Consider the following 18,538-nt stretch of genomic DNA (forward strand, 5'->3'; position numbering starts at 1 on the left):
CAGGACTGGGTGGATAGACAGCAGAACTAACTCCACATCCTGCCCTACAAATTAGACCATTTCTAGCAATTCCTGCACCTCTCCCCTCCTAGGCTGGGCGGGTCTGCAGACATCTATGGGTGACACAGGCAGCCACATACCCCTTCCTGCCTCCCTCCTGCCTGGCCGGAGCCTGGTGGGAAGATCCTCACAGCTCCCGGGTGCCCGATGGTTCTGCAGGCTCCTGTCCTGAGCTGTGGTGTGCCTACAACCTCCACATGCCAGATCCGGAGCCCCTCGCCCACCGAGCTGTCCCTGCCCGCCCAGTCCATGTGTGTGCACATTTCCTCCCCCAGCCAGACCGTGCCTGGTCCTGGTGGTGAGGGAAAGTTCAGCTGTTTGTGAAAGTGAAGGGTAACTGAGCAACCCCAGGGCTCTGGGTGTGAGGGAGCAGGCCTGGACCTACATCCGATTGACCAAGCCACAGAATTCAGTGGTCATGTGAGGTCAGTGGCTGGTGCTTGGGCTGGGTGAAGTGGCTGGGAGTCCAAGTGCTCCCTCTGAGGGTGCCAGAAGGCCAGGCTGGGTCTCGGAGCCTTCCCAGGAGGCACAGCCAGCCTGTCCTGGTTGGGAAGGCTCCATGGCTCTTAGGAACTGAATTGTGTTCCTATCCCCCATTCATACGCTGAAGCCTTGATCCCCTGTGGGACTGCATTTGAGATGGGGTCTTTAAAGAGGTATGATCAAACAAGGTCATTACGGTGGAGACCTAATTCAATAGGACTAGAGGGAGAAATACCAGAAGTCTCTGTCATTGCTCATAAAGAAAGGCCCCAGAGGCCAGGTGTGGGGGCTTAAATCTGGAACCAGGGGCCAGGCATGGTGGCTCACATCTAGAAACCCAGAACCCTGGGAGGCCAAGGCAGGAAGATGCCTTGAGCTCAGGAGTTCGAGACCAGACTAAGCAAGACCCTGTCTCTACTAAAAATAGCAGAACTAGCTGGGTGTCATGGTAGGCACCTATAGTCCCAGCTACTCAGGAGGCTGAGGCAGGAAGATCATTTGAGTCTAAGAGTTTGAGGTTGCTGTGAGCTGTGATGAAACCAGGGCACTCTACCCAGAGTGACAGAGTGAGACTCTTTCTCCAGAAACAAAACCGAAAGGCCCTGTGAGGACACAGCAAGGGATCCCTCATCTGCAGTCAAGGGATAGAGCCTCTCCAGACACCAACCCTGACAGCACCTTGACCTCGGACTTCTAGTCTCCAGAACTGCGAAAATATAAATCTGTTTCTGAAGCCCTTAGTCTGTGGCAGTCTGGGACAGTGGCCTGAGCAGACTGATCCATCAGCCAGGACCCACGCTGCCCTCACCTTCCCCTCCAGGCTTCACCCTCTGCCTCCTGTCCCCACAGAGGCCAGAGCGGCTCCGGGGAGCCCTTATAGGGCCCAGGGCTTGCTCCCCCTTCAGAGAACGGAGGGTCATTAGGCTGATGCTTCCTGCCCCGAAGCCTCCTGTGTTCTGTCTCCAGGTGTTAACCATTCTCTCCAGTGGTCTCTCTGGTGCTTTCTCTGGAGTGAACATTTCCATGAAGCAGGCTCAGTTATCCGCAGGTTTGCTAGGTCCTGTCCCTTGGGCAGGGGAGATGGGAGACATTGGACTGGAAAGTACCGCATCACCCTTCATGATAAGCCCTGTGCTACAGTACTTGGGGACAGCCTGGCCATCCTCGCTCCCTATCCCTAGGCCTCAGGGCTTGCCCCGTACCAAGGTCAGCACAGTCTCATCAGGAATGGTGTGCAGCCTAGCTGGGCCCCTCTCCACCTGGGAGGACAGTGTGGGCCCTGGGAAGGCCAGGGGGACCCCAGATACACAGATTCCTGGCAGGTGGGCACTCTCACTAAGTCTCCTTGGGAAGAGGGGGAGTGGAGCCTGCAAATTAAACAGCCCCTCACACAAGAACTTGAGTCTGCGCCAAATGAAAAACAGATTTCACATGGCAAGTGGTACCAACAACTTTTCTGAAAAGCAACTGTGTATTTACATGATATTGGATGTCTTTTCCACTGCAGAGGGTGGTGAGGGCGGAGTGGCTTCGAGCTCCAGCACCTGGGTTGTTGCAGTGTGGGGCTCTCAGATGGTTAGGAGGAGAGAAGCCACTTTCACACAAAGAGAAAACATCTCCGCAGCAGGAAGCAGGTAGTGGAGGGACCACGCTCCATCACTTAGCAGTCTCTTTCTCCGCCTTGCAGCTGCCTGGTAGTTGAAACCTCAGCTCTAAAGCCAGACTACTAAGCCCCAACTCCACCCCTCAGTGAGGCCGTGGGCAGGTGACCCCTCTGCATCTCAGTCTCCCTGTGGCAAAGTGAGGATGGGGTGGCCACGCAGTCTCATGGCTGGGCTGCCTGTCCAAGGTGGTGCCGGGGCCTGAGCTCCGTCTGTGGCCCATGTACGCTGTGTGTCACAGGCAGCGTGACTGCATTGCGGGGCCCTGTTGCATGGATGAGCCCCTCTGAGCAGTGGACGCGTTACAGGCAGCGTGACTGCATTGCGGGGCCCTGTTGCATGGACGAGCCCCTCTGAGCAGTGGATGCGTCACAGGCAGCGTGACTGCACTGGGGGGCCCTGCTGCATGGGTGCGCCCCTCTGAGCAGTGGACGCGTCACGGGCAGCGTGACTGCACTGGGGGCCCCTGCTGCATGGATGTGCCCCTCTGAGCAGTGGACGCGCACACAGGCGGCAGCACAGATGGGCCCTGGGCTGGGGCACTCGGGGAGCACCGTGAGCCCTCGGGAGGTGTGGGCACAGAGCTGGGCTCCTCAGCTCTCCTGTCCTGAAGACCTGTTGATGCTTCCCTCCTCCACGGTGCCCCTCGCCAGTGTGGAGATGGGATGAGACAGCTGGTAAGTTAGGCCTCCAGCATTGATGCTTCTCCCAGTGGGACAAAAGGCATGGGAACCTGCTGCCTGTGGTCAGGAGAGTCTGCCCTCACCTCCTGGGTCAGCAGACACTTGCCTCCCACAAAGGGGTAATCAGGCCTCTGACTCAGCTGGCTTTCTGACGCCAGAGGGTGGAGGCCCAGTTCACACTGCTGTCTCCACTTGGGCCGTGGGTACAAGAGCCTCATCCTCTGGCCTTTTGGACACATCGCAACACAGACTTAGAATCAGATGGAAAAGCTGAGTCTCTTGGTAGCAAAACTGTCACTGAGACATTGATGGCGTCCGTGGCCCAAAGGAGTAGGGTGCTGGCCCCATATGCCTGGGGTGGCGGGTTCAAACTCAGCCTGGCCAGAAACCGCAAAACAAACAAACAAAACTGTCACTGAGACATCGATGGTGCTGTGGCCCAAAGGAGTAGGGTGCTGGCCCCATATGCCGGAGTGGCGGGTTCAAACTCAGCCCGGCCAGAAACCGCAAAAACAAACAAACAAATCTGTTGCTGAGACACTGACGGTGCCCTTGCTGGAGACTGTGGAGAGGTGCAGTCTGACTTCCTTTCAGCCTACCTGCCTTTGGAGTCTACAGACTCAGGAACGAGAAAGCTGCTATCCTTTTAATCTGCCGATACTGGAACTTTTGAGTCTCCCTCTGTCACCTAGGCTACAGTGCTGTGGCCTTGAGTTGGCTCACAGCAAACTCAAACTCCTGGGCTCAAGTGATCCTCCTGCCTCAGCCTCCTGTGTATCTGGGACTACAGGTTCCCATCACAACGCCCGACTAGTTTTTGTTTTTAGTAGAGATGGGGTGTTGCTCTTGCTAAGGCTGGTCTCGAACTCCTGAGCTCAGGCCTCCTACAGTGCTGGACTACAGGGTTAGCCACATTAATAAGCACAACTAGACCCACATCTTTCCTCCATGGTCCACCCAGGGGTGATTTCTGAAGTGAGTGAGCCGAATCACTGAGCAACTTCATCATTTAATCCCCTCCAGCTTTCCTCAAACAGTGAAGTCGACCCTGGTCAGGTCAAGGAGTTTAACCCAAAGTTGTGCCTGGACTGTGTTTTTTACTTTTCTTTTTGTTGAACACTCGCCATCAGGTGCAGCCTTGGGGAAGCCTGGCTGGGCTGCAGGAGTAGTCCTTACTGGAAGCCTGTCCATCCCTGCACGTGTGCTGTATCCCAGTTACAACGGATGCATCACAGAACGTTCAGAGGAATCTGACAGAGAACCCCTGACCATCCTGCTGCACTAGCACCAGGGACGTCCTGTGTGCTCTGCTGGTCCTGTCTCTCCAGGGGAGTAATGTAAAATGGAGATCACTCAGCAATACACACCCCTGTTCCCTGACTTCTGAGCTCAGCTCAGCACACTACGCGTCCTCCTGTGTCCCACAGCGTCCTTAGCTCTGATTTTCACGGCTGGAGGTAGCCTCTGATCAGAGTTGGCTCAGTCATCCCTCCACTGAGAGTTGCCAGTTTTCAGGTGTCATGAATGAGGGAGCAAAGAATTCACAGGTCGATTGTTCCCTTTGCTTTGAACTTCTTTGCAGACCGCTCACTGGAACGAAGCTGGAATTTGCTCCCGTAGATGTAGGAAATAAAATCATCAATTTCCACAGCAAACACACAGTTTAGCTTGGGGATAACTGGACAAAAAGATGAAGAAACCAAGCAGTAAGTTTACTTTTAGGTAGAACATTATTCATACAACATTTGCACTAAAAAATAAGCTAGGAGGAAACGGGAAAACCCACAAGGGTGGCAGCCTGGTGTCACACATGATTATTCTGCTGTCAGGACAACGTGACATCCTCAATAGAACTTAACACCTAACTTTTCAGGGTCAAAGGCCATGAACCAAAATCCCAGAAACAGAAACTCGTGGAACAACAGCACGAACAGTTTTCCGGCGTAACTTTCAGATGGGCCTTATGCCTGGTGGGAAACTCCGACCCCAGTTTCTGAGGTTTATAACATGAGCAGAAGGATGGATGGAAACATGGGAGGAGCCACAAGGTGCTAAAGCCGACACATCGGAAGGAACACGACCTTCCCAGTGCAGTTCAGAATCTCTGAACTGGTGGGCGAGGCGATGTGCAGACATCCTGGATGACTCAAAGCATCTGTAACAGCGATGTGGGTACTGACGGAACCCCGAGTGTTACCACCAAGGACACAGCCCTCCAAACTCCAGGGACAGGTGGCACTGTGGCTTCCACCTTGTGATCTGTTTAGCTACACTCTTATGGAAGGCAGCGTCCTGCAGGCAGGGGAGGGCTCCAGTTCCAGGGCCCAAATACGGTATTCCCGGGTCTCCTGGGGCACCACCAAGCAGCTCTTCCTCCCCACTGGCTGCTAGCTGTGCTAACAAATGCCCCTGGGGACAGCCACAGGGGCAGGGGATGGTCTCTGCAGGCTGGGAGCACAGGCTCAGTAAGTATCTGTGATCTGGGCTGACTCACAAGGACACACTGGACTCTTGCAGCCTCAAGGACAGGGCTGATGATGTAGTGGCTGGGGAGGTCATAGCCCACCACGTCCGCAGAGACATGGTTACATACCTTTTAGGCGATCTTCTTTGGTGATAATTTTGAAGACGTGCTTTGTTTCCTGCAGAAGGATTCCTGTAACACCCACGTAAGAAGGGCATTTGGATTTTGTGACTGTGAAGGAAAGGAGATGGGTTAAGGCTGAGGCCTCTGTGGTGCTGTGGGAGAGAGACAGGCAGGCTTGGGGGCGGACACTGCTCACACCTCTGAGCTAGCAGAGGAGGAAAGCAAACGCCTAGCGTGCAGGCTCAGCAGCGGGCACTGCTCACACCTCTGAGCTCACAGAGGAGGAAAGCGAGCGCCTAGAGTGCAGGCTCAGCAGTGGGCAGTGCTCACACCTCTGAGCTCACAGAGGAGGAAAGCGAGCGCCTAGAGTGCAGGCTCAGCAGTGGGCAGTGCTCACACCTCTGAGCTAGCAGAGGAGGAAAGCGAGCGCCTAGAGTGCAGGCTCAGCAGCAGGCACTGCTCACACCTCTGAGCTAGTGGAGGAGGAAAGTGAGCGCCTAGAGTGCAGGCTCAGCAGCAGGCACTGCTCACACCTCTGAGCTAGTGGAGGAGGAAAGTGAGCGCCTAGAGTGCAGGCTCAGCAGCGGGCAGTGCTCACACCTCTGAGCTCACAGAGGAGGAAAGCGAGCGCCTAGAGTGCAGGCTCAGCAGTGGGCAGTGCTCACACCTCTGAGCTAGCAGAGGAGGAAAGCGAGCGCCTAGAGTGCAGGCTCAGCAGCAGGCACTGCTCACACCTCTGAGCTAGTGGAGGAGGAAAGTGAGCGCCTAGAGTGCAGGCTCAGCAGTGGGCAGTGCTCACACCTCTGAGCTAGCAGAGGAGGAAAGCGAGCGCCTAGAGTGCAGGCTCAGCAGCAGGCACTGCTCACACCTCTGAGCTAGTGGAGGAGGAAAGCGAGCACCTAGAGTGCAGGCTCAGCAGCAGGCACTGCTCACACCTCTGAGCTAGTGGAGGAGGAAAGTGAGCGCCTAGAGTGCAGGCTCAGCAGCAGGCACTGCTCACACCTCTGAGCTAGTGGAGGAGGAAAGTGAGCGCCTAGAGTGCAGGCTCAGCAGCGGGCAGTGCTCACACCTCTGAGCTCACAGAGGAGGAAAGCAAACGCCTAGCGTGCAGGCTCAGCAGTGGGCACTGCTCACACCTCTGAGCTCACAGAGGAAGAAAGCAAATGCCTAGCGTGCAGGCTCAGCAGTGGGCAGTGCTCACACCTCTGAGCTAGTGGAGGAGGAAAGCGAGCACCTAGAGTGCAGGCTCAGCAGCAGGCACTGCTCACACCTCTGAGCTAGTGGAGGAGGAAAGTGAGCGCCTAGAGTGCAGGCTCAGCAGCAGGCACTGCTCACACCTCTGAGCTAGTGGAGGAGGAAAATGAGCGCCTAGAGTGCAGGCTCAGCAGCGGGCACTGCTCACACCTCTGAGCTAGTGGAGGAGGAAAGTGAGCGCCTAGAGTGCAGGCTCAGCAGCAGGCACTGCTCACACCTCTGAGCTAGTGGAGGAGGAAAGTGAGCGCCTAGAGTGCAGGCTCAGCAGCGGGCAGTGCTCACACCTCTGAGCTCACAGAGGAGGAAAGCAAACGCCTAGCGTGCAGGCTCAGCAGTGGGCACTGCTCACACCTCTGAGCTCACAGAGGAAGAAAGCAAATGCCTAGCGTGCAGGCTCAGCAGTGGGCACTGCCATGCTGACAAGAACCCAGCCTGCCAATCCTTCGCCTGGGGCTTTGCAGTCTTTAGTCTGTTCTCACTAGCTGTCCTTTGGAGTGCAGGTGGCCACAGGGGTCTTGGGCAGGATTCTGGAGTAAAGAGGTCACACATATGCCAGTGACATCGAGGCCCACAGATGGAGTGCTATGACACAGCCACGTCCCATTTGCAGGAACTGAATGAACACCCATCACCGTGCACCCCCAGAGCCTCCTGAACACTGGATGGAAAGGAAGCCCTGCTTGGAGCTCCTGGCAGTGATGTAAGGGAGCCGCCATCACTCACAGCAGCCCCTCCCGTCCTGACCTCTGTCTGGCACTGTCCTCAGTAGGGACTGGGGCGCAGCACCGAGTGACATGGTACTGGCTCCTGCTTGGAGCTGGTGCTCTGTGGGGAGGAGGTGAGGTGCAGCACACCACAGACAACTGTGTCTTCTCACTGTGACAGTGCAGTGAGGGAACAAGGACAGATGACAAAGGTGTGTGGTGTCACCTCTCGTCAGGGGGACCCTCGGAGAGATTGGCCGCTGCAGGGTCAGTCTGAACACACAGGACAGTCTGCAGGCAGAGGAAGGAGCAGGTAAGAATGCCCCGAGATGACCAAGCCTGGTGCATGAGGACAGAAGGCAGGCCGGCTCGGTCAGTCCTGCTGCCCAGGGGAGGCAGGGGGCCTTTTTTCTGACCATAGTAGCGGGGCAGGGTCCTACCCTGGTACGAAGGGAAGCCGTCGGAAGGTTTAAAGTAGGGGAGGGACGGATCCATGTCTGTTATAAAGCCCTCGCCCTGGCCACAGGGCTGTGGGGAGGAACAGCGTGTCGGCTGTGAGAGGGTCAGGCAGCTTTTGCAGTGATCCGGGGGAGGTGACAGTGGTTTAGATTTGGCTGTTGGGTGTGCTGAGGGATTAGAGGTGGAGATTCAGAGAGAAAAAATATGGATACTTCCTAAGTTTTTGCTCTCAACAACCAGGGTAAATAGCAGTACTCTTAACTGAGGTGGACAAGACCAGGGGTAGTGGTTGATTTGAGACTCAGAGTTCTGTTACACTGAGGCTGGCGGGTTCAAACCCAGCCAGGGACAGCTAAAACAACAATGACAACTATAACAAAAAAATAGCCGGATGTTGTGGCTAGTGCCTGTCGTCCCAGCTACTTGGGAGGCTGAGACAGCCCTCTACTCAGGGCTACAGCTTGAGACTCTGTCTCAAAAAAAAAGAAAAGAGTTCTGTTTGAGATGTCTAAGGTCTCAGATGCCCATTGGACATGCAGGGCCATGTGTGGGCAGCTGGATGAATGAGCCTGGAGCTCAGCAGGCAGCCCTGTGCTGGAGGTGTCAACTTGGGAGCCAAAAGTTCACAGGTGACATAAAACCACAGGGCTGGATGTCCTAGACTCTAGGCCAGAAGTGAGTGCCAGCAGCCACTGTGCCACTGGGGATACCAACGGGGTCTGTGTGAGGAAAAGGTACAGAGACCACGTGGAGGGTGTCCAGCCCAGACCAGAATGGCTAGGATAGCTACAAATCCCTTCCAGTTCTCGGTACTTGTGGTCTGGGGACGGGGCAAGAAATGTGACGAGTGCTCTAACACAAGTGCTGTGCTGCCAAGTGACAGTCTGAGTGTCTGGAGACTGTGTACTTTTGAGTAAATTACCTGAAATCATAGCGCCATGAAGGTCTGCCTTTAACAGCTTGGCTTGAATCATCTGTGGCTGCCTACAAGGTGAGCAGAAGCCCTTAGTTGACATCACGATAAAGGCCTGCAGCCTTCTGTGGCCAGGTGACACAGAGAGCTGGCTCCCAATGCCGTGTTCACAATGATTGTGCCACTTGGGATCTGACCCAGAGGGCACAGCTTCAGAAATGCAACTCACGTGTCAGGTTTAAGGCCATTGCACAGGTCCCTGATGTACTGTTTCCAGAGCTCATGCAGAGGGAGAAACAGGCTGTATCTGTGGGAAAGCCAGAGACGGGTAGGAGGTTAGCCACACGCACTTGGGTCACAAAGTCCAAATAGCACAGAGCATGGCTCGATGTCAAGAACCATGACCCCGGTCGGCACGAATGCTGGCCATGTTCAGTGGACACGGGAGCAAGGTGGCGATTCCGGGCAGGCAGTATGGGCTTATTTTGTCAAAGAAATGGGCTTATTTTGTCAAAGAACAGCAGTTGCACCCTGTTTTGCAAAAAAACCATAAGTGTTTGGAAATTATTCTGATGATGATGACAAAGAAGATAAGAACATCACAGAAGTAGCTGAGAGAACCCAAATCATGAAGATGGAACGAGGCCTCCGTGAGTTTTCGTCTTCAGAGGGAAGCTGCTAAGAAACAGGCCACGAGGCAGATCAAACTGGAAACCCAGAAGGCCCTGGCCGAAGACTCCACTGTGTATGGATATGACAGTATTTATGACAAGATGCAGGGAGAAAAGGAGAAGCAACCCCAAGTTGCTTTTGGGGAAAGATCAAAAACCAAGTATATTCACAACTTACTAAATGCAGTTGGAATTAGTAAAAAGAAACAGGAAAAAGAATGGAGAAGAAAACACAGAGAGGGTGAATTTGATGATGAAGAGGCATTTGTGACATCAGCTTATAAGAGAGAGAGAGCTAAAGAGGAAGAAAGACAGGAGGGTCGCTGCATGGGAGCACGTTTGGAAGTGACGAGGCAGGAAGATCTCAGTGGGTTTCACAGGCACCTGTTAAATCAAGCGGTTGGTGAAGAGGAAGTACCTAAGTGCAGCTTTCCGGAAGCCAGGTCTGGGATAACGGAAGAGAAACCAAGGGGTTACTCTGATGAAGTAAAGTCAAAGAACATAACACCATGGGAGAAGTGCATTCTGGAAAACCCAGATGCAGACAGCGACTTTGATGCTTTGTGAGGATGGTGAAATGGAAGAAACCAAATGGAACTGCAGTTGGGAAAAGATCACAGAGACCTCAGGGGATGATTCCAAGCATCCCAGGACTCAGACCCACTCACGGTCATCTATCGAAGAAAGAGGGTATGGTGCCAAACACCACACAGAAGATTCCAAGTCAAGAGGACATGAGAAAAGGCAAGGTCAGCACCAAGAGGCAGTCCAGAGACCAGGAGAACATCACACTGACTGTGATTCCTGGAAAGAGAAGGATTCTCATAGGCGCAGAGGGGCCAGAAACAGAGATTCCTGCTGGAAGAGGCATGAACAAGAAGATGAACTGAGGGCAAGGGACCAAAGAGAAAGAAGTGACAGAGAATGGAAAAGGGATGAAGACGAGGAGAAACTCCCCAAGAGAGCAAGAAAGAAACAGCGAAATGCTCAGGACCAACGCAGTGAGAGAGGAGAAGGAAGAGAAAAGCAGATAAAAGGAAGAATATGTCAAAGTGAGGAAGGAAAGATATGAAAATAATGATAAATACAGAGATAGAGAAAAACAAGAAGTGTTCAATCTTCAGAAAAAAAATCAAGCCAGCTTGGTGCCTATAGCTCAGCAGCTAGGGCGCCAGCCACATACTCCTGAGCTGGCGGGTTTGAACCGAGCCCGGGCCTGTCAAACAACAATGACAATTGCAACTGAAAAACAGCAGGACATTGTGGAAGGTGCCTGTAGTTCCAGCTACTTGGAAGGCTGAGGCAAGAGAATCACTTAAGCCCAAGAGTTTGAGGTTGCTGTGAGCTGTGATAGCATGGCACTCTACCAAGGGGGACAGCTTGAGGCTCTGTCTCCAAAAAAAAAAAAAAAATCAAGCCAGAAAGGAAAGCAGCCCCAATTCTAGGGCAAACAATAAGTATCACGACCAAGAAAGATCCAGCAAAATGAGAAAAAAGGACAAAGAAAGAAACCAAGAGAAGCCCTCTAGCTGTGAAAGATCCCCAGAGCAGAGCAGACTTCTGGAGGAAAGCAAGAGAAGCCCTCTAGCTGTGACACATCCCCAGAGCAGAGCAGACTTCTGGAGGAAAGCAAGAGAAGCCCTCTAGCTGTGAAAGATCCCCAGAGCAGAGCAGACTTCTGGAGGAAAGCAAGAGAAGCCCTCTAGCTGTGACACATCCCCAGAGCAGACTTCTGGAGGAAAGCAAGAGAAGCCCTCTAGCTGTGACACATCCCCAGAGCAGAGCAGACTTCTGGAGGAAAGCAAGAGAAGCCCTCTAGCTGTGACACATCCCCAGAGCAGAGCAGACTTCTGGAGGAAAGCAAGAGAAGCCCTCTAGCTGTGACACATCCCCAGAGCAGAGCAGACTTCTGGAGGAAAGCAAGAGAAGAGCAGAGAACGAGAGACCAGCTGAGGCGGGGAGCAAGTCTGCAACGTGAAGCAATGAGTAAACTGTAATGTCGGCCGGCTAGAAACGGGTACTCAGCCAGGCAAATGGCACAGGTTAATGCAAAGACCTAACTGAGAAAGAAGATGGTAGAGGGCTGCCCCAAAAGACCTCTGGAAGCACAGAAAACTGTCACTCCCCGAACTTGCTGTGTGAAAGCATAAAGGGAGGGCAACAACAGTGGATGGGGGATATTTCTAAATATACTTCTGAAATCAGAAGTCTTTTATCTCGAATGTTTGGCTGAATTTATATCTAATATTTACTTATCAATGCCATATTCTCGGTTGTATTCTACACTGAGTGTGCTAAATCCCTGTAGGCACTTAATTGAGGAAAACTGGCTCCACTACAACCGTTTAAAAATAATTTGAACAACTCTTCAATAATGTTGGTTTTATTGCGAGGAGCTGTTTCGTTTTGTAAATATTGTATTTCAGATAAAAATATGTATATTTGAACAATGAAGTAGAGAATATTGTTATGCTTTAAAAAAAAAAAAAAGAACTATGACCCAGGAGGTTAAGGACGGCGTGCAAATCCTCACTCCACCGCTGGTAATCTAACATCGAGAACCTTCACCTCTGGAACCCACTTTCCTCACTGGTAGGAGCTTCTCAGGGGCTAAGGTTCTGCTAACACAAAGAGGAAGGAGCCTTTCTTTGCCCCTCCATCTTTCCTGCTGGCTAGATGTAGCCGGCCAGCTGGAGCTCAGGTCAGCAGCTCAGCCCAGGAGCCACTGACGGTGGACACGTGTGGCCTGGGTCCAAGGGCTGTGGGGCCGCCTGCCATGCCGGCCCACATGGTGCTCGTCTAGACTGCTTTTCATGAGAGAAATAAACTTCGGTCTTGTGTAAGCCACTGTTATTTTGAGGTTTTCTATGACATGCAATTGAACGCAGTAAGCCCTGAATAAATGGTCACCATGCACTCCTTGTGTCAAGCAAGAAGGCCTGGGGAGGGGTGTGGATAGGATGGAACACACAGAGGCTTTCCTCTGGGGCCATTACCACTATTTCTGGTGCGGGGCGGGGGAGAGGGGTCCTGTTTACATGAAGCTTCAGGCTGCAGAAACAAGAACCCCAAACTCACAGCCAGAGTGAGCTCTGCCCACAAGGACACCAGTGGCAAAGCAAGGCAGGCAGCAGAAGCAGCTGATTTCGGGAGGGGTCACGGACAAAATGACAGATTGTGAATGTCTTCTGGACTGTGGGAGGCTATTTGGCCAGAGATCTCTAAGCAAAAACCTACAAACAATCCCAGGACATGCAGACTCAGCCCTGCCCCGGGAGAACGGAGGTCAGCTGGAGGGAGGGGGTGCCCGCCCACCAGACAGTGACACTTCCTCCCAGAGGCTTCTGGAATGTGTAGGCAGCATCTCTGGCAATGAAACCCAAGTGGGTGATTCTGTCTAGTGCTATTAAAAGGCTATAAGGAGATACACATTAAAAAATATCAGTTCCTGTTTTCTGTCTAACAAGCTGAAAAACAGACGGCTGCTGCCACAGGCAACAGATTCCCTCATAGCACCAATCCTACTTGTCCAGGAGAGGATGGCAGCCAAACCAGTGGGTCCCACCCTGCCTCGGACCAGGCCGACCAAACCATTACAAAGTCGCACAACCCAGCAAAGGAAGGCTGCCCTCTGGCGGTGGGCAGCGGGCGGCTCCCTGGCTTAAGTCGAGCAGGGCGACCTGGGCAACTTCTGGGCTCCCAGAGTCCACCCCAGGCCAGGGAATCAGGCCACCATGGGTAGGAAGGCTGGCTCACCTCTGCTGCTCTGGTTTGATATCAAAGAGCCGCAGCTCCCTCCTCTGCCGGGCAGAAAGGCCTTTGGATTTCTTTCTCCTCTCCCTTCGCTTGGGGCGAATGAAGTACTCCAGAATGACGGCCTTGCGCTCCAGCTGGTCCTCACGTGCTTGCTGGCTCATGCGGGGTGTGCTGCGCTTCAGAAAGGCCTTCACAAAGGCCTCGGCCCGCTGGGCTCCCACGTGCTGCACAGGGATGAGGTGGCAGAGTGCTTCCTGATCTGCTTGGGCAGCCTGGGGTCCTCACGCTTCCACTCCCGGAGCCACTGGAGCAGCCCATGGGGCTGAGGCTGCCTCTGTTGACTGTCCACCCTGGGGCCTACACAGACACTCACCTACCAGGCCCACACACACCCACACCTGCCAGGCCGTCTGCCCATCACCCCAGGGCCCACACACACCCACACCTGCCAGGCCGTCTGTCCATCATCCTAGGGCCCACACACACCCACACCTCCAGGCCATCTGTCCATCCACCTGGGGCCCACATACACCCACATCTCCAGGCTGTCTGTCCGTCCACCCCGGGGCCCACACACACTTTCACCATATACAACACTGACTCTTGTCCTGCATTTTTGAGATTATTCTAATGAGAATTAAAACCTTCGTATTTGGAAAAAGACCTCATTCTCAGCAGAGTCTTGAGAAATGTCTGACAAAGGTATGTGATAAGTCATGATCAGACAGTGGTGAGCTTAGAGTAGAACCACGCCACAGCCATGAAGGAAGCGACCTAACCCTGGGAAAACTGACAGAGCAGGTGCTCTGTGTGGCCTAGCTTCTGGGGGTGGGAATTCTGACACTGTGTCCAGTAATAATCCCCTTCACTTCGGTTTTCAGCCTGGTGGACACAGTATGGCTATTCTCCAAGGGGCAGAAAGGAACTGTCAGCGATCTCAGGCCCTGCACTCACGCTTCCCAAGAAAGAGCAGCATCAAGTAACAGTGAACAAGCAACAGGCTCCTGGACAGGACTTCTGAGCCCAATAACTGTCATAATTGTGTGTAATTCTCGAAAAACTCCAAGCATCACTACCTGTCAAGCAGGAGTCTAAGAGTCTAGTCCCCAGTTGGCAGCACTGCCTCTGCCCTCCTGTCACCACAGCCTGGGGAGGACTCTCTCTGAGGTCCTGTCCCTTGGCTGGACCATTACTGGGCCCTTGCTGCACTAACCAGGCTATAAACACTGAGGCTGAAAGATTGATGCCAATCTATCCAAAGTAATCAAGCCCCCTCTATGGAGAGAAACAGAGATAAGAAGATACGGTACACACAATCCTTAAGGCAGTTCACAGTGAACATGGCAGGGACTGTACCTGCTTCAGCTTTGTCCCTTTAGATGTCAACCAAGAATTATCTTGTTATCATCATTAGTGCTATGAGAGGACAGCTATTTGATTCTTACAAACATCTAAGTGGCCTCCCTTTCATGGAGAAGTAAATCAAAGGTACACTGGTCTTCCAAAATCTTGATTTCAAGGTGATGCTCTTGTTAAGAGCCGCAAGTGGGACTTTTGAACAGAACATCTTGAAGCACCCAAATATAATCTGTAAAATCCCACTTATGAAATGTGACTTGCATGCCTTCTTTAGAAATGACAGGGTCAAACAATGGTGCTCATGGCCTCGTGGCCCCTACATAGGGGGAGGTAACATCAAGAACTTGACTTTGATTCAACAGGCAAGGAGGCTGGTATGTGGAACAGGTTATCAGAATATCAGACCTTGATTGAGCCTAAGATGTCTATTGGAAAAATGAGTAAGTCATGGGAAAAGACATCTAAACCAGCTCTAGAGGCTCAGAAGCCATTGAACCATCTTCACACCACCTCTGTTGCTCCCAGACCTCTCACCAAGAACTGTACCTGGACACCCAAGTCTTTCGCCTCTTTCTGAGAAAAGGCATGGTAGATCACACCTGGGGGATTAAAAAAAGAAGAAGAAACGATCAATTCCTAGGGGGTATGGCTGCAAGACTCAGACTCTTCTTTTTTTTTTTGAGACAGAGCCTCAAGCTGTCCCCCCTGGGTAGAGTGCCATGGCATCACAGCTCACAGCAACCTCCAACTCCTGGGCTCAAGCAATTCTCCTGCCTTCACCTCCCAAGTAGCCGGGACTACAGGCAAACGCCCGGCTATTTTTTGGTTGCAGCCGTCATTGTTGTTTGGCAGCTTGGGCTGGATTTGAACCCGCCAGCTCAGGTGTATGTGGCTGGTGCCTTAGCCGCTTGAGCCACAGGCACTGAGCCTAGACTCTTTCTAATTACAAAATTAATATGCTTATTCAGACACAGGAGAAGAGGGCGTTGGTAGGAAGAGCAAAGGTTTCTCACCCTGCCCTCTGGCCACATCTATCCTAGAAGTTCCAAGGGTATGGTTTAAAAAGAGTGCTTTTCAAAAATTTAATGTGTGTAAAAATCTCTGGGATCTTATTAAAATCCCAGATGCCCCCAGATCCTGCAGTTCTAACAAGTTTCCAGATGCTGTGGCTGGTTAGTAGATCACATTTTGAGTTGCACTGGTTTAGAACACCATAGGTTAGAAGTTTGAGCGCTAAGTCTAACAAAGTAACTCATTTGAAAGTTATGAGATACAGCTGTCCAGGATGCAGATGGTTAGAGATAAAATTTTGTTGATTGTTAAGATGTTAAAAAAGGTTGTTCTCATTTTAGTCTATGAAACCATAATGTATCATATAATTGATGGTATCTTGAACTGATAAACTACAATAGGTCTTTCTTCAAATTCAAAATATATATTGAACAATGTGGTTTCGATTTCTGAATAATTCCACACTACTGTTTCTTATTTAATTTGTATGAATAAGAAAACTTTGGCACAGAGTACAGGTCTGAATGGAGTAAGAATGGGACAAAGGCCTGGTGTAAAGGCCAAATGACTTGAAAATTCAATTCACACTACACCATAAATTTCATGCAGCTCTCTTGTACTTCCCTGTGTGTGTGTGATCAACAAACCAAGCTGGTTTCAAGTGTTATATAGAGAGTCTAGTTCTCCCTCAAATGGAAGATGGGGATTATAACCTATTTGCAGAGAGCAACTTCAATGGCTCCCTTGTTACGGGTGCCAGGCATCAAGTCTTAACGCAATACACACCTAACAGTTATTGAACACTCATTACTTGCTGGGCACCCGATCAAAATCTACATATATTTTATCTAATTACACTTATGCATATAAGAAAACTGAAGTTCGGATGTGCTGAGACACTAAACTTGATCATGTAGGTAGGTAGTGGCAGAGTGGAAAACACAATCCTGATCGAAGGTCCCGTCTTAATAGTGACTACACCCCTTGCTCTGATGCTCGCCCCCCACTTTGGTCCATCTCTTCCCCGCACCAAGTCCAAAGCTTTGGGTTAGTGATGTCATTCTCTGGTAGCTCTCGGCGCCCTACATCAGACAAAGGTGGAAAACCAGGCAGAGGAGAAGAGCAGGGCCTGGACTGCGGTGCTCACAGAGGTAGTGACCAAGTGCCCCACATGGAGGCGGCCCTGGAGGCCCGTCTGCCTCCAGCCCTGACAGCAATGATTGGCTTGGCGACTGACGTGCGCTCTGGCCCTCACTTTCTTTCATATAAGGTGGGGACATTCTCGTAGCAGTTCTGTTCGGAATCCGCAGCGACAGGCAGCCCGGACCCGTCCCGTCCACCCCCACCACGTCTCCGACCCGAAACATCCCCACACCGCCGCAAAGCCGCGGCCCGCTTACTCTTCATTTTCAGGCCGCTTCCGGCGCGCTCTGATTACATTCAGCCAGCCGTCGCTCTTTCCCTTTCTCCACTTTGTCCAGAAGCCGTCGGCCACCTAAGCCTCTAACGTCAAAGTTCCCGCTGGAAAGGTTTCCTGCGCCCGCGGCCGGTGAGCGTGTCCCACAGACCCACCGGCTCCGACTGACGGCAGGGCCCGGAAACGCTGGGAACTCGGAGATGACGCGCCGTGACGTCACGGACTCGCGCCGACCTGCAGCGGCGCATGCTCCCGGAGGCGGATTCCGCGGCGGGTCGGGGTAAGTGTGCTGCTGCGGGCGGTCGGGGTGGCTTTGATTCTTGGGACCTTTGGAGCTTGCGTCTTTTGTAGGCTGAGCGGTAGTCTCGGTGACTGCTTCCGTGCTCCGAGACGGACGTATTTCCCCCGGGAGGGGCCCCGAAGAGCTGCGGAACCTCCGGGACGCGCGACCCCGCGGGAGGCCGTGCGGCCGTCCGCGTCTCGGCGCCGGGCGAGTTGTTCCTCGGCCCGGCGCTCTCGTTCCCTTTCTTCTCTGGCAGCGTTTCCCTAGTTTCCCTTTCCTGCCTGGCTGGTGTAGGGATCTCCGGGATAAGGGGTTCGGGTATCTTCTGAGCAGTGTCCAAGAAACCCGCGAGACTGGGCAGCTGCTGGAGCGGGTCCTGCCGCCGGCCCACGGTTTTCTGGGTTCTTGCTTGCTTTTTTCTCCCCACTCCCCCACTTCGGTTCCGTTCCTCTGATTGTCTGTGAGACCCATCTACACTTCTGACCCTTCCGACTGTTTTTTTTAAGTTGAATGAGTTTATTTACCCAAAGGTATCAGTGGGAAAGATATCTTTAACACTTTTCTATAGTTTGTCCATACACAGGTCATGTTTCATATTTTGTACACCAAGGAAGTTAAGTTCTTAACTCTGATTTCGCGCAGGTAGTAGAGAGGTCTTTTCAGCTTTAATTTTTAATAAATATACCCTATCAGAGTTTGAGAGACTATCTGCAAACTTCTTCTAATGGTCTCTGTGTCTATATTAGGATGCTTTTCTTCTTTCAGGTTTGTTTCCAGCTAATCTTTATCTTTTGATTATTTTGTGATCTATCTACTTCTTACTTGTAAAGTTATTTATCTGCATTCTTAAATCATTTCATTTTTTTTTTTTTTTTTCAGTTTTTGGCCGGGGCTGGGTTTGAACCTGCCACCTCCAGCATATGGGGCCAGCACCCCAGTCCTTTGAGCCACAGATGCTGCCCCCCTTAAATCATTTCTTAATGAGGTTCCTAGTTTGGAACTATTCATTTTTTGGAGAGAGGTGTCAAGTCATTTTTTTTTTTTTTTAATTATTGGGGATTCATTGAGGGTACAATAAACCAGGTTACACTGATTGCATTTGTTAGGTGAAGTCCCTCTTGCACTCGTGTCTTGCCCCCAAAAGGTATGGCACACACCAAGACCCCAGGCCCCCTTCCCTCTCTCTGCTTTTCCTAGCCCCACCCCTCCCTCCTTCTTTCTCTAGCTGCTCTCCCCT

General features: G+C 52.2%; 1 protein-coding gene and 1 pseudogene across 1 annotated transcript; one reads left to right on the forward strand and one right to left on the reverse strand.

Moving 5' to 3' along the window:
- Nucleotides 1-3,878: 3,878 nt before the first annotated feature.
- On the reverse strand, nt 3,879-17,216 carry POP4 (POP4 homolog, ribonuclease P/MRP subunit). The gene is made up of 7 exons (XM_053605208.1): nt 17,002-17,216; nt 15,137-15,189; nt 13,232-13,455; nt 9,034-9,111; nt 8,814-8,875; nt 5,481-5,582; nt 3,879-4,565 (listed from the first exon to the last, which is right to left on the reverse strand). Exons 1-7 carry the CDS (start codon nt 17,006-17,008, stop codon nt 4,429-4,431), a joined length of 663 nt encoding a protein of 220 aa, XP_053461183.1. The 5' UTR covers nt 17,009-17,216; the 3' UTR covers nt 3,879-4,428.
- LOC128595630 (nuclear speckle splicing regulatory protein 1-like) lies at nt 9,224-10,902 on the forward strand (annotated as a pseudogene).
- Nucleotides 17,217-18,538: the final 1,322 nt, after the last annotated feature.

The sequence above is a fragment of the Nycticebus coucang genome, chromosome 10, assembly GCF_027406575.1.
Source record: "Nycticebus coucang isolate mNycCou1 chromosome 10, mNycCou1.pri, whole genome shotgun sequence".
Lineage (NCBI taxonomy): Eukaryota > Metazoa > Chordata > Mammalia > Primates > Lorisidae > Nycticebus > Nycticebus coucang.